Here is a 14,823-nt window from a genome sequence, read left to right on the forward strand (position 1 = left end):
GGTGAATCTGGGGAATCGCCGGGCTTAGATTGTGACAGGTGTGACTTCAGGGGCAGCACTGCTTCAGTTCTGAGTGGGGGTGGGGAGAGAGGGTGCCTGTATATGTAACTTACTATGCTGCTACAGTTGGGATTATTATGTGTGACTGGTGTGCAGGATGCCAGCGGTCAGAATACCGACAGCAGCATTGCGCTAAACAGAATCTTAACAGGGGCTGGGTAAGCATACTTAACCTCTCCTCCTACTCCCCAGACCTAACCCTCCCTATCTGCAGCCTAAACTTAACCCAAAGCCAAACCCTTTTCCCCAGAATAACTGTAACCCACCTACCCTTAGTGTCCATGACATCCCCTCAGCCTAGTACTGGCCATACACTTATACTATTTGTGTTTCAAAGTAATGTCATCGTCAGTATAATGAACACCAGTATCCTTAGAGCTGACCTTCTTCAATATAGAACAGGCTTTACAATGTGTGACATAATGTGTAATTGGCATTACTTTGGCCCTTATTCTGATCTGTGCGGAAATTCCCGCATTCTTACGGAGCGGTCCGCACGCCACGGTGTTTTGCCGCGTGCGGCCATCGTCCGTAGAAACGCCCACGTGTCCTCCGCATTCGGACGGACTCACTCTTTAAGAACAGGGCGTGTTTACGGACGACATACAAACCATGCGTGTGCGGGAGAAACACTCCGATTCGGCACGGTATTACAGAGTATTACAGAGTATGCTCGGGAATACCGCATCCGACCGGGAGCCAAGCGGTGCTACCGCACGTAAGCGGAGTATTTACGCCAAACAACCCACTATGAAGTATCTTCTGCAAGACATCACATGACCCACTTATTCAATTACCTATCCTCATAAAAAACTGCTTATTTGGAAATGGAATCAATTAGATTCCAATATATCCTTACAAGCATGCCTAACACATGCATTGCACACATTAACCCTTACAGCAATTGAAGTGCAATGGTTTCAATTAAAGCACTGACAAGCGTCCTATTAGTGAGTAATGAGTAAAGGAGTAGATTGTATTGGGTTCAGGTGTTAATGGTTGTAGTCATTAGGCGTACGTTCGCCTACCGCATGAACGAGTGGTGTCCGCAAAGCAATAGTACACTTGTGGACACCGCACATTTCAGCCCTTTTTGCTCGCGTGCATTCGGAGTGGTTTCCGAATGTACGCCCCCCAACATAAGTGTACTCCCCCGTGTCCGCCCATGTTTCCGCCCCGTTTTGCCCACTTTGAAACTACGCCCATGTGTCATTCCGCATGACGCCCATAATACGCCCCTATTTCCCGACTGATTGCGGGGACCAGTTTTGGACGGGCTTTGTCCGAACTGGTACCGAGTCAAGGCGTGGCACATGCGCGTAGCGTTCTCCACGCATGCGCAGACGCCGTAAAGACGCTATCCGTAAGAACGCGGTAAAGTCCGCATCAATCAGAATAAGGGCCTTTATGTGGCATAATGTGTTATGGACATTACGCTGTGTGACATATTGTGTAATGGACATTAAGGTGAGTGTTGTATTCTGTAATGGGCATTATGGTGTGTGGCATAATGTGTAATAGGCAATACGGTGGGAGGCATAATGTGTAAGGGGCATATTGTCTAATGATCATTACAGTGTATGGCAAGGCCACGCCCTTGCAGTGAGGCCACATACCCAAGACACTTTTTTTGGCAGGGGGGAGCAAAATGTCTAGTTACGCCACTGCCCACTACAGCTCAATGGGGATGAGATCTGGTGACTCCCCCTGTATACATAATAACAGGACACCACTGGCTGCTCTCTCTGTACAATCATAACAACAGAACACCACAGGCTGCTCACTCTGTATAATAATAATAATACACCACAGCAGAGGCAGAACTCTGGGAGGCAATGGAGTCATCTGCCGCCGGGCTCCTGCTCCCAAGGGGGCACCTCTCCTCCCCTGGAAGCTTAAATCAGTTTTTTTAAAAGCCAAATATCCTTCTGTGGCTGAGTTCTGAAATATATACTGTATGTGTTCTCTATCTATCTATATTTCTGAACAGAAAAATATATTTTATATAAGGTTGTATAGGGTTGTGTGTGTGTGTGGGGGGGGGGGGGGGGGCAAAAATATATATCTTGCCTCCGGGCATCTGGAAAGAACTTACGCCACTGCACCACAGGCCGCTCCCCCTGTATAGTGGTGCACCATAGAGTGCTCCCTTTGTATAATAATAATGAGACACCACAGGCTGTTCCCCCTGTATAATAACAACAACAGGACACCACAGGTCGCTCCCCCTGTATAGTGGGACACCACAGGCTGCTCCCCTAGTATAATAACGGGACATCACAGGCTGCCCTCCCTGTATAATAATAACAACAGGTCACAACAGGCTGCTCCACCTGTATAATAATAACAAAATAATAACAACAGGACACCACAGGCTGCCCCCCTGTATAGGGGGACACCACAGGCTGCTCCTCTTGTATAATAATAACGGGACACCAAAGGCTGCTCCCCCCATATAATAATAATAACAACAACAAACACATGGCACCACAAGCCGCTCCCTCTGTATAGTGGGACACCACAGGCTGCTCCCCCTCTATAGAAGTCACTACCTGATCAGGCTCCAGCAATAGATGAAAATGCCATCCATTGGAACACAGGCCAGAAGGAAGGTGGAACGCACAAGCCGGAAGGAAGGTGGAAAGGTTGCTTCCCCTCCTACACCCTGGCCACAGCGCCGCCTTCTGTAGAGAGGTCACCAGGTGTCCTTTTCTCCGGCGGCCATATTCCTGTAGACCTGTACGGCAGCAGAAAGTGTGCAGGTGCGGCGGCAGGCTTTTGCAGTCACCTGCCTGCACGTCCCCTGGCACAGCAGGGAGCCAGGAGCAGGCGGGGGAGCGGACAGGGCTGGTGGGTGAGCTGGCGGTGAAAAGGCATGGCTCCGGTGCCAGTCTGATCTTCCTGCGCATGGAGCTCGTGCTCCGCCATCGCTACGCCTCTTCATCTACATGCGATCTGCATACGATCTGCATTCGATCCCGATGCAATTTTGTACCCGTGTGTACACACCATAAGTCCTCAGGTATTTTGCTCAATTTATTATGGTTTTCCTTGGGAAATGTCAACATAAAAGCAGTTTAATGAACATGCGCTCAAATACTCCTTAAGCAGCCAACATACAGATGCTGCGTTCCACTGTATCCTTTGTACACGGCACATATTACAAACATAGTTCTTTATCGTCAGAAGGCTAATGTATTTTCTTTCACCCCTTTGTAAAATGATGACTGCTAAGTACTATACACAACTCTCACCATCTTCCTTCCAGAGACTCTCTGTGTAACTGACCTTGTCTATAATAACAATCCCAGAACTCAATAATGTGTATAGGTTCCTTCTCTAACTGAAGAGCAGGTGTGGAGTATACAGTGTCAGTCTTCTATCTAAGTTTTGTCTGCATTTCTTAACCTTGAGTCACAAAAGTTTGAATAGAGCTGTGCTTATTATAAATATGATTTACTGGGAATAGAAAACCTTAACTGTAAAGAATGGGAGCCATTCTTCACAGGAGGAGGAGCAGCAGAACACGAGGACTGAAACTAGAGGGAGGAAGATTCAGGGGAAATTTGAGGAAGAATTACTTCACAGAAAGAGTAGTAGATAAGTGGAATAGCCTACCATCAGAGGTGGTAGAGGTAAATACAGTAGTAAATACAGTAGTACAATTTAAACATGCTTGGAATAGGCATATTGATATCCTTACAAAAAAATGAGGATCAAATATGGTTTGAGGTAACATGTTTAAAAAAGGGTCAGACTAGATGGGCCAAGTGGTTCTTATCTGCCGTCAAATTCTATGTTTCTATGTAATTGTAAATCTGTGTACGTGTATCAAGCTCCCTTCTACATGCGTACATCTGTGTGGATGCAGAGTTGAACACTCATCTGATGACTGTATCTTGCGTGTTTTGTCACCATGCACTCAGCTGAGCACATTTAGGTCCAGGCAATGTTGTATACAAACAAGGAAAAAAATCGGGCGCACTGAATTAATTTGCTATTTTAAATATAATACATAAAATAGGTATTAATTAACTGGATGAATTAATGTAATAAAAAAATAGAAAATAGGCTGCTCCCAATAGCAATCTGGAGATTTGCTCAAGTAACCAAAAATGAATTAAAAGAGATACAAATGTATGTAGAATTACAACCACACAAGTGACTTTTTTTGAGAGAGCGCCACACAGCTGAATATAATAAATTCAATTTATTAGTATGTAATTAATAATCAATTTATTAAAAATAAAAACCAATCACAAATAAGTTTATACATAGACAATTAATAAAATTAAATACAATAATTGGGATCACACTCTATATAGAAATACTGGGATCAAATCCTAAATTAATATTCAAATCATCTCCACCATGTGAGAGAAAGTGTCCAGTGCTTTTAATTGTGAAAATTAAGTACCAATTAGCAGCTAATTATGTTAGTTTTGTAAAGGTATCCAAACAAAATTCCGATCCTGTCGGGCCGTAATTCCGTGTGGGTGAGGGGTGCGCCATGCAAAGGCTCAATGGACGGTCTGTTGCCCGCACCATTGCCCATGCTTTTGGCTTGCGGAGTACATGGAACAGAACCCTTAAAGTCAGTAGACCCACACAAGGCCCAGAGACTCTGGAGACTTCTGGGGTTTCCATGTGCTGGAACCCCGCTCCCTGTGTGTGAATTAACGCAAAAAGGGGGCGGGGAGAGACTGGAGCGCTGTTACAGCTCTGCTGGGATGTAATGGGACTTTCTCAAGTAGACCGTAGTGTTCAGTGATGGGGGGTTGATTGACTTGTGGGGTATGCAGGTTGCAAACCAACACAGTTGGCACAGGGCAGACTCATCAGCCCTGGGTGGTGGTTTTCCTTGCACATCACTAATTAAGGCTTTACACATAGGAACAGGCACATCGCAAGAGAAGTACTACTCTATATTAAGTCAAATATACAGTATATTTTTGTTCCATGCACACAATTGGGAAGAATTTCAGGGACATTTAATAGGGTGAGAGATTCAGAAAGTAAGAAATCTCCAGTTTTTATAAAGCGGCAATCATTTACACTTCAAAACCAGTTTCATTTTGAAGTGTAAATGATAAAAAAAAACTGGAGCTTTCTTACCAAATCTCTCACTTTCTGAATCTTTCATCCTATTACATTTCCCCTAAAATGTCCAATTTCAGTGCAACTCTGCACTGAAGTGTGCAGTGTAGAGAAACATTACTTCCCCCCACGGTTTTGGAAACACGCTATTTCCATACTGTATATCTTTAGTATTGTTAATATATTGTACATGGAGGGATTTTACTAACAATGTTTAAAGGAGCAAATATCCAGTAAATCCACAGTATCCATATACAGCAAAGTTCTTGTCTGAAAAATTGTTTGTTAAAAAAACAGTTTTATGAGTTATTTTTGTCTTACAAATATTAGAATTCTCCTAATAATGAAGCTAAATGTATTGCATTAATAAACCGATACATGTTGACACAATATCTTGCAGGAGGAACCAGCACTACCCGACAAACCATACAAGCAAGAAACTGCACAGGTGACGTACTCCACGTCCGCTGTATCCAGCACGCAAGAGGTGTTATACATCAATGGGAATGGGACTTACAGTTACCATAGTTACCGGGGGCTAGGAGGAGGCTTACTCAATCTCTCAGATACTGCAAACAGTGGTGAGTGTCACTGCATTTCCTCTGCTATTCTAAGGTCTACATTAAATACATTCCTCTACTATATATATCCAGTAATAAAATGCAAAGCACACCATCAAATTAAACCATAAATTGTTTAGATTGTTTTTTTGTTTTCAGGTACTGCATATATTTAATAGAGATTCAAGTTGCTTTATTCAGTTGCGTCTAAGTAGGTTCATAATTGTATATGCAAAGGTTATGGGGAACTTATCAGAGTTGGACATAGAGTATATGACAAAAGGATGTTCTAATGGGGGAGGCACCGCAGCAATCAGAAGGTGACAGACACTAACCCTATCTACACCTAAAACGACTGATAAATGTGAGAAGTTATGTAAATGGTATGGCAACTAATGTCTATCTCCCATGATATTGTTTCATATAGTTGGGCATTTAAGTTTTAAAGCTATGTGTCAGCCAATATTCAGGATATGTATAGTCAATTATACTAGTGGCATCTATGGTGTATACAGAATAAGCTGAGTATGATTTACAGTGCACAATCCATTAAGGGAAACAATTTGTGAACTCTGCTTTTGTCATAAATGTATGTGACCGATTATGCGAACAGTAGGTTCACTTACTTTTCTCTTCAGTGCCTCCACCTAGGCCTGCTCTGGATGGTCTCGCAACAGGAGGCGGACGTGCGCTTCACCCTTCAGGGGTTGACCCGAGTGAGCCCCTGCCTGCTTCACCTGCAACACCAAGTAACAATACAAATGGTAAGGGGGAAAATGGTGTATTCATTTCTGTTATTTAAAGTGGGGAGGGCATAAGGGAAAGTAGATGCAGGGTAAACTTGGTGCTAAGTAGATAGGATTTGCTTAAACTTTTGCAGATTTTTTTTTTGCAACTCAAACAATAATTAAATTGTATTTTTTTTTTTATACAAAAATGGTCTACATTGAATGTTGAACGATGTTAATGTTCTTATTTTAAAGTGCCTCTCCATTGGATCTGCTACTAGCGCTAGGGCTGTTGAGCCTGTATAGACGTTGAACTTGAAAGGGTTAACAACTACATATGTAGACATTTATGTTAAAAAAACAAGTTTTTAGTTGGGGCCAGGCCCTATGTACCAGACACATGTCTGCAGCTTTGCAGTAAAATGACCAGCATGTAAGTTCATGCTTAAGCTGGCCATATTTCTGCAAATCTATTGTCAGTTCTAGCTGGTTGGAACAAAAAACGTGGTAACATCTGAATGACAGTTTGTCAGTTTCCCAGCATTTCGAAGCAAGTGGTCAACTGTCATTTGCTCTCATCCATTACCAGGTTTTTGTTCCAGCCATCCAGATCGGACAATAAATCTGTAGATGTATGGCCAGCTGGTCATTACAGAAACGTTGAGACCAAGTTGGTGCACATAAATTCTACAACACTAGACTTCCTTAAGACCATTGGCTAGTGTTGAGATGAACTTCTTTCAGGCTATATATGACTGCCAAGGTGGCCATCTTTACCAGGTGTCCCTCTTAATGATGCAGACTTTGATGTGTCTTTAGAGATGCAATCCTCAACTGAGCCCAGTGCTCTAAGCATGTCAATATTTTGTGTTTCAATATTTTGACCATATCAAAATATAGACAATCATAATGTCGACATTGATAATGCATATAAGCATGCCTATATTTTTCATTTCTATATTTTGATTGGGTAAAAATGTCAAAATCTTGGACATCTTGTTTGACGAAAATCAGTACAGTGGCCCCATGTGTAGCTTCTCCAGCAGCTGAATGAGTACAGTGGCCCCATGTGTAGCTTCTCCAGCAGCTGAATGAGTACAGTGGGCCCCATATTTAGCTTCTCCAGCAGCTGAATGAGTACAGTGGGCCCCATATGTAGCTTCTCCAGCAGCTGAATGAGTACAGTGGGCCCCATATGTAGCTTCTCCAGCAGCTGAATGAGTACAGTGGGCCCCATATGTAGCTTCTCCAGCAGCTGAATGAGTACAGTGGGCCGTATATTTAGCTTCTCCAGCAGCTGAATGAGTACAGTGGGCCCCATATGTAGCTTCTCCAGCAGCTGAATGAGTACAGTGGGCCGTATATTTAGCTTCTCCAGCAGCTAAATGAGTACAGTGGCCCCATACGTAGCTTCTCCAGCAGCTGAATGAGTACAGTGGCCCCATACGTAGCTTCTCCAGCAGCTGAATGAGTACAGTGGCCCCATGTGTAGCTTCTCCAGCAGCTGAATTAGTACAGTGGGCCCCATATGTAGCTTCTCCAGCAGCTGAATGAGTACAGTGGCCCCATATGTAGCTTCTCCAGCAGCTGAATGAGTACAGTGGCCCCATGTGTAGCTTCTCCAGCAGCTGAATGAGTACAGTGGGCCCCATATGTAGCTTCTCCAGCAGCTGAATGAGTACAGTGGGCCCCATATGTAGCTTCTCCAGCAGCTGAATGAGTACAGTGGGCCCCATATGTAGCTTCTCCAGCAGCTGAATGAGTACAGTGGGCCGTATATTTAGCTTCTCCAGCAGCTGAATGAGTACAGTGGCCCCATATGTAGCTTCTCCAGCAGCTGAATGAGTACAGTGGCCCCATATGTAGCTTCTCCAGCAGCTGAATGAGTACAGTGGCACCATATTGTATGTAGCTTCTCCAGCAGCTGAATGAGTACAGTGGCCCCATATGTAGCTTCTCCAGCAGCTGAATGAGTACATATATGTAGCTTCTCCAGAAGCTGAATGAGTATTGTGGCACCATATTGTTTATAGCTTCTCCAGTAGCTGAATGAGTTTTGTGGCACATTATGCCAGTCAGCGGTGACATGAGTTGGACAAGGAGATATATGCAAGTGCTTAGTGCAGTAAAGGCCCATACACACTAGGTGATTTTTAGCTCAAATCACCTAGTGTGTATGGGCGGGTGGTGAGCACTGATGCGCGCTCCCACATCTTAGCTGGCTGCTGCCACCCGTTGGCCTATTTTTCCGGCCGAGTTAACCACTTTTCAAAGTCTCCTACTGCGGAAAGTGGTTCCGCCCCACCGTGAAAATCGCTGGGCTGTGTTTAAATCACTCAGTGTGTATGCAGTGTTTATGCACATAGTGATCACCCGGCATACACACTGGGCAAAAACGCCCAGTGTATGTGCACCTACAGTGTAGGAAAGTGGCAGAAGATCACTGAGGGAGGAAGATGTGTTAAAAGGGGAGGTAAGCAATTAAGCAGAAATGTGATAATGTAAAAGCCGCAAGTTGTTCAGATGGAAATGAATATTACATGAATTGTGTTAGTTGCTTTTTGTATCTTCTTATTGGTACACACATAGCATTGCTTGTACTGCATATTTCTAATTTATATATGCATTGCTGTTACATTTCATTCAGACTCCAATGTGACCTTTTAATGTTATTGCTAAGGCCTAGCATACTATGATAATGTATAATTATATTGTATACATTAGCATTAGAAGGAGACCCATAATTCAGGCGTACAGTGTATGATATGTCATTGTATATTAAGGAGCTCTCCTACATCCAGGGCCATAGAGTATGTAATAACAGGCTAGTGATTTCTATGTAATGAGCTTTCCTTACGCCTTGCCGGGTGAGTTATACCGCCATCACACCATCTCGTGCATGTCTCCTCTGACAATGAATCATCACACTTTTCATTTTTAACTCCACACAAATTAATTTGTAGTAAGCAAGACTAATTACCATAATGGCATGAAGTTTTATAAACTCCAAGATAGAGTAGGGATACATTATCTCATAGTGACAAGTGAAGCTGCTTGTAATGGTGTTTAGGTTAGGCACAGCACATTGGTCCGGTGTGGGGAGGAACATGAATGGGGGTGGTCCGAGTGACAGTACCCTGCATTCCAAATGTGGGGGGCTTCTCAGGAATGGAGGATGCCCTTTTTTTTTTTAATTAGTCTAAAAATAGGGTGACTATAGATTTATACAGCATCAACATTTAATTGTACAGGAAATAATTCAGTAACCCCCACCCCCCATAGAATTATAAAGACAGAAGAGTTTTCCAATTGCTAATTAATTAGGAGAATAGAAAAGAAGAGGTGAATTGAAGGTTTTAGTGAGAGTCAGGGCTGTCCGAACAGCATTGTAGGACCTGGTGAAGGAGATTAACTAGGCCCCTAACATCCCATTCATGGGAATAAATAAAAAATAATTTCACAGTTTACCCCACCTGCATTCCTGCATCGTCTATCCAAATTCATACAGTGAATTGCTTTCAGCACTTGGAGTGGTGGATAGTTCCAGACATCCACCAATCAGCATGCTGAAAGCCATCCTGTCTGGCAACAGACTGAGAGGCAGGTAGAGAATGCAGAGTGCAGTGTAGGATTGTCAACCTTCTTTCAAAGAAGATCCAGAGGCATCAGCCCAGGGGCAGATGTTCCCAATCGAGGCCCAGCCCTGCTCATAGGCCCTGTAAGTAGAGCTGTTGTTGAGTATATGCACTGGAAATAATTGAGTAAAGGCATGCTGATGCTGGTCAATGGCTGACAGTATGCACTGAAACAGGTAGTGCAATAATCCCTATACTTTCAATATAATTGAAACATTGTTAACATTTTCCAAGGTACTTGTGTAATAGCACGGCGCCCGTCATGTAGTTAGCGTAGCGTCCCTGTCAGAATGAGCATAGTGTTCGCTTGGCCATGCCAGCCTGAAGCATGGCAAGCGCAGGTGTTACGCGTCTCCCCGGGACCTGTTCATGCCCCCACTATCCACGTCGGCGTGGAGTTAATTTTATGAAGTGTGGTGAGCCACAGAGCCTGAAGCGTGGCGAGCGGACGCGGAATACATGTAAAGTAATCTGCGTCCCCTCGCTGCGCTCACCACACTTTATACAAGCAACTCCACACTGACGTGGATAGTGGGGGTATGAACAGGCCGGGGGGACGCGTAACGCATCCCCTGGCAGGGCTCGCTGCACTCGTCATGCTTAGGGCTGGCGTGGATAGTGGGGGTTTCAAAAGGAGGCATTTAGTAGTATGTAACATGGAGCACTGGCAAATGCCTCCTTTATTGTGCATAAAACGCACTTGTGCCCGCATACCCCCTTTGGGCACGAAACTCACATGCTACCGAACCCCCTAACCCTGTCTCCCTGAAGCGGGCAGGGTTGTTGTACCCTGCCGCAATAGTTACTGAGATGCAGGAGCATCTGAGACGCCAGCGCAGGGGATCTGGTGGGGACAGAGCCGGGCTGCCGTGGAGTCACTGCGCTAACTACACTAGGTAGCCGTTGGGTCACTGCCACGGAGTCACTACGCTAGGCAGCTGTTGGGCTACGCTGAAAGCGTAACTGGGTACCGTGCTATTACCTTTCCTACAACAAAGGCTTCATTCCTTAGCTAAATCTTACAGCAATGAATGCAGTAAGGCAATCAGTCAGTCACTGGCATTATGGGATCAGCTGCATTTTTGTTGCACTGAGCAGATTTAAGCGGCTTTCTTATATGAAATATACATAACACATTAGGCAAGTGGGCATCCTACACAAAGGGAGATAGCCCCTAGATGACTTGTCAGCAATAAAATAACTCACTGCTTTACATTAAAACGGAGTTGGACCTAGATTATTAATGATCGACTACTATGGTTTTAGTCAGGGCCTAATTAAGGGTTCCCAGCCACTAATACAGAGGTGTCTGCCGCGCCTTAATGACTTTTGACGTCCTGGTACAGTAATACTGCCCGTTCCTTACACTCTTCAATCTTCCTGTACATGATATCACATAAATGCCCTTTACATACATTAATATTCTCTATTATCTGCTCATGAAAGCCATTAGCATCTCATTGTCAGCAGCTTCATTGATGTGACTAATGTGTACAGATGACTGTGCCTTGCAGTTCAGTATACTGCATGAAAGAGGCATTGCTGTGATACTGATGTGCATTAACTATGATTTGTCTTTAACAGGGCCAACAGATCTGAGCATGAAGAGTCAGCTGGCAACTACTTCCACATCGTCCACCAACACAAGCTCCAGACCTCAGCTAAATACTACTGAAATCAACGCAGTCAGGCAACTCGTCGCCGGCTACCGAGAATCTGCCGCATTTTTGTTACGTTCAGCAGATGAACTAGAAAACCTGATCTTACAGCAGAACTGAGTCACACAACCTCTTCCCTGTCCTGATTTAATCACAGCGTTCCACTAATGACATGCCGACAGTGTAGATGCCAGAGTGGAGCCGTCCGGTTTTCGCACTGACGAGTAGAGGAGCTAATTACCATAATGCCACACTGTTCTCAGTCCATGAAGTGATGTTAAGGTGCTGCCGGTGAACTTGAGACCTCTGACGTTCTGCAGGTCTTTGATGTGTCCAGCTTTTTGTTCTCAGTGTGTCGGTTTAAATATTGCATATGTGGCTTGTAGATCATTAAGTCATGCAAAGGCGGTGGAGCAAATGGGAGAAACTAAGATGTTAAATTATTTCCAAGTGCAATATTAGTGGAGTGTTCTACTGACTCTGGAATGAAATCTACATGATATGGCAGGAGAAAATGCCAAACATACCCCTCATGGTAGAATATTCAATGAAGGATTGCATATTTTTTAAATGATGTGATTTTTATATGGTCATCTTTTTTCATGCAGACATTTTAATTTATATGACAGCGAACTTTCCACATTCCCGACAATTGAGAAAATATTTTCAGTTGCTATTTCCTACAGCCCTTTCAGTTTGTGATTGCTAAAAGAAAGCACACGGCGGGTAACATCTTGCAGAAGTCCACTGAGGGGTTACAGGAACGAGGAATGTATACCTCCATGTCCAAATGAAGCCATTTTCCAAGTGATATTTTCTATATGTTAAACGTTGTTTTCATTTGAATGATTTTGTCCCTGTAGAGTTAAGGCCTTTTGTGTTAGCTGCTGTAGTTAAGGGCGTCAGAGAAAATGGTCGAGTAACTGGGTTTGGGTTAAATAAATAATTTGTAAGCTGTACATACCTGCTAAAGCCTTGAAGCTACATATCTGATATAAAAGGTACCTCAAAATAAGCGATTACAGATTCACTAGGAGAGATACTCCTCCAGAGAACGGACATGTCGGGAACTCTCCTTAGATGTCGGTATTTGAGAGTCCTGCATGTGACATGAGACTGCCTTACAATAGAATTGTACTAAGACTTCTATACACAATAGAGGACAAGGCAGTGCCATGTTCTAAGCAACAGTTTCAGAAAAATAATGCAGCTTCAAATGTAATTGGCAAACATTTAAAGCTTCCTTGTTACCCAAAGAGAAGGAGTTTCACAAACCAGACGACAAAATTAGAATTTCGAATTTTATAAATGTTTACAAATATCCTTTTTTTTTTTTTTTTCTTTTTAAATTATTATTGGTAAAATTTTAGTGTGAAGTATTCTGCAACAACATAGCATTGGCATATATGTAGCTGGATCCCCTGGCAGTGTTGTCAAGGTATCATAGGATTCTAGAGCATCAATGACATTACAAGTTCTCTGTACAACACAACCCAGGGAATATATAGCTGTGTTCTTTCGTCATCATTTTTGCTGCTGTAAACGTGTGCAAGTCCTTTTCTCTGAGGTTGGATATTGCTGATATTTAAGAGGCTGCAAGTGACAATCGGATTATTTGCACTCTGGTGTGTATTTTTTCATTTTACACAGATATATTTAGCAACCCATTGGGTGTAATAGACATCACCACTGAGCGCCCAGCGGGTAAACCCTTTTGCTGCCAGAGGTGTTAGCGGCACACTGCCTTGCAGAACCTTGAACTGCTAACTGCTCTCCAAATAAAAAGGGATAGAACTATAACCTCCCACAAGACCGGAACGTGTACAGAAACAATCTGTAAATGAATACAAAATTCCAGCCTCTCTAGTTCATTATTTGATGATGTGGACTTCACATTATTAGTGTTTCTTTGTGCACTGAATCCTAATTTTCACTTTAGCAGTAGACGGTACTTTTATTCTTTGCACAGTATGATATTTGTTTAGTTGTTTAGCTTTTGTTAAATATCACGTCCCTTGTGCATTCCTGAATTTGCCTTATTTCATGTAAAAATGTAATTCAATTTTTGACAATGAGTTTAAGGCATCAGTGATGATATTTTGTACATAAACATACCTGTTTTCTATAGACTGACTGTGATTGTGACTAGGTAATGTGCACTTTTTCTTGTAACTGTGGGCATTGCTATGCTTTTTTGAGTGTTTCTAGAATTCTTGTTGCTTACTTACAAAAAAAACTTTTGTGATACTGTTTGTGAAATATAATGTGAAAAACTATTGAATTATTAATATTTTTAATATATTGTACATTATTATTATTATTAAACAAGACAACTTTAAGTTGTGGAACCAGATCCACAAATTTCAGTGAAAAAAAAAATCAAAGATTTGAGGGCTGACATTTCCTCTGTTTTGTTTGGATAAATAAATTGATTTATGTGTAAAACGTATAATTTTCTGCTCTGTATTTTTGCCAGGGGAACCCTATACTCATACTGTATATGCAAAAGGTGTAGCAATAGAGACCGTGCTCAGGTAATGAATGGTAGCATTACCAAACCACAGGCAGCGATTTGCTGCACATTTTATATAAAAAGACCTGCAACCTTTAGTAACGTCCTGTCTGGTGAATAGTGTAACTGTTACCTCTCTTTGACTCACATTAAGGGGGCATTCAATGCCGAACGATATTTCCGATCGACGGAAATATCTGCCTTTTTCAACAAGAATAGGTAAAATTTACATTCAACCTATTCAAGTTAATTTCTAATCTTCTGCCTTTCGAAACATTCCAAAAGTCGGAAAAGTCGGAAAAGTCATGGATCAGCGTATTCACATAATTGTGGTCGGAAACAGATGCTGATTCAACAATTTAGAGTCCGTTTCCAACAAATTCAGATGCGCTAAAGCCAAACACTTAAATAAAACCCAAAACAGCAGTTGCATTGCAGTCAGTGACAGCCACTGCACTCCATCGACCAAGTGCCATGATTTACAGGACAGAAAGAAATGGTCATGCCGCCGTAGTAGTGGTGCTGATCCAAAATGGGCAAATGGGCAAGTTCCAAAATCACCAGAGGGGGCAG

General features: G+C 42.8%; 1 protein-coding gene across 4 annotated transcripts in view; it reads left to right on the plus strand.

The window, feature by feature from the left end:
• NOL4 (nucleolar protein 4) overlaps window positions 1–14,182 on the plus strand; it is a 289,423-nt gene extending 275,241 nt beyond the window's left edge. For all 4 annotated transcript variants that reach the window (XM_083187452.1, XM_083187451.1, XM_083187453.1 and 1 more), the window contains 3 exons: window positions 5,558–5,738; window positions 6,356–6,481; window positions 11,665–14,182. In XM_083187452.1, coding sequence (XP_083043578.1) covers window positions 5,558–5,738; window positions 6,356–6,481; window positions 11,665–11,858 — 501 coding nt within the window. In that variant the 3' untranslated portion in view covers window positions 11,859–14,182. The remainder of the gene's footprint in view (window positions 1–5,557; window positions 5,739–6,355; window positions 6,482–11,664) is intronic.
• The last annotated feature ends 641 nt before the right edge of the window (window positions 14,183–14,823 follow it).

The sequence above is a fragment of the Crinia signifera genome, chromosome 5, assembly GCF_055691185.1.
Source record: "Crinia signifera chromosome 5, ASM5569118v1, whole genome shotgun sequence".
Taxonomy (NCBI): Eukaryota; Metazoa; Chordata; class Amphibia; order Anura; family Myobatrachidae; genus Crinia; species Crinia signifera.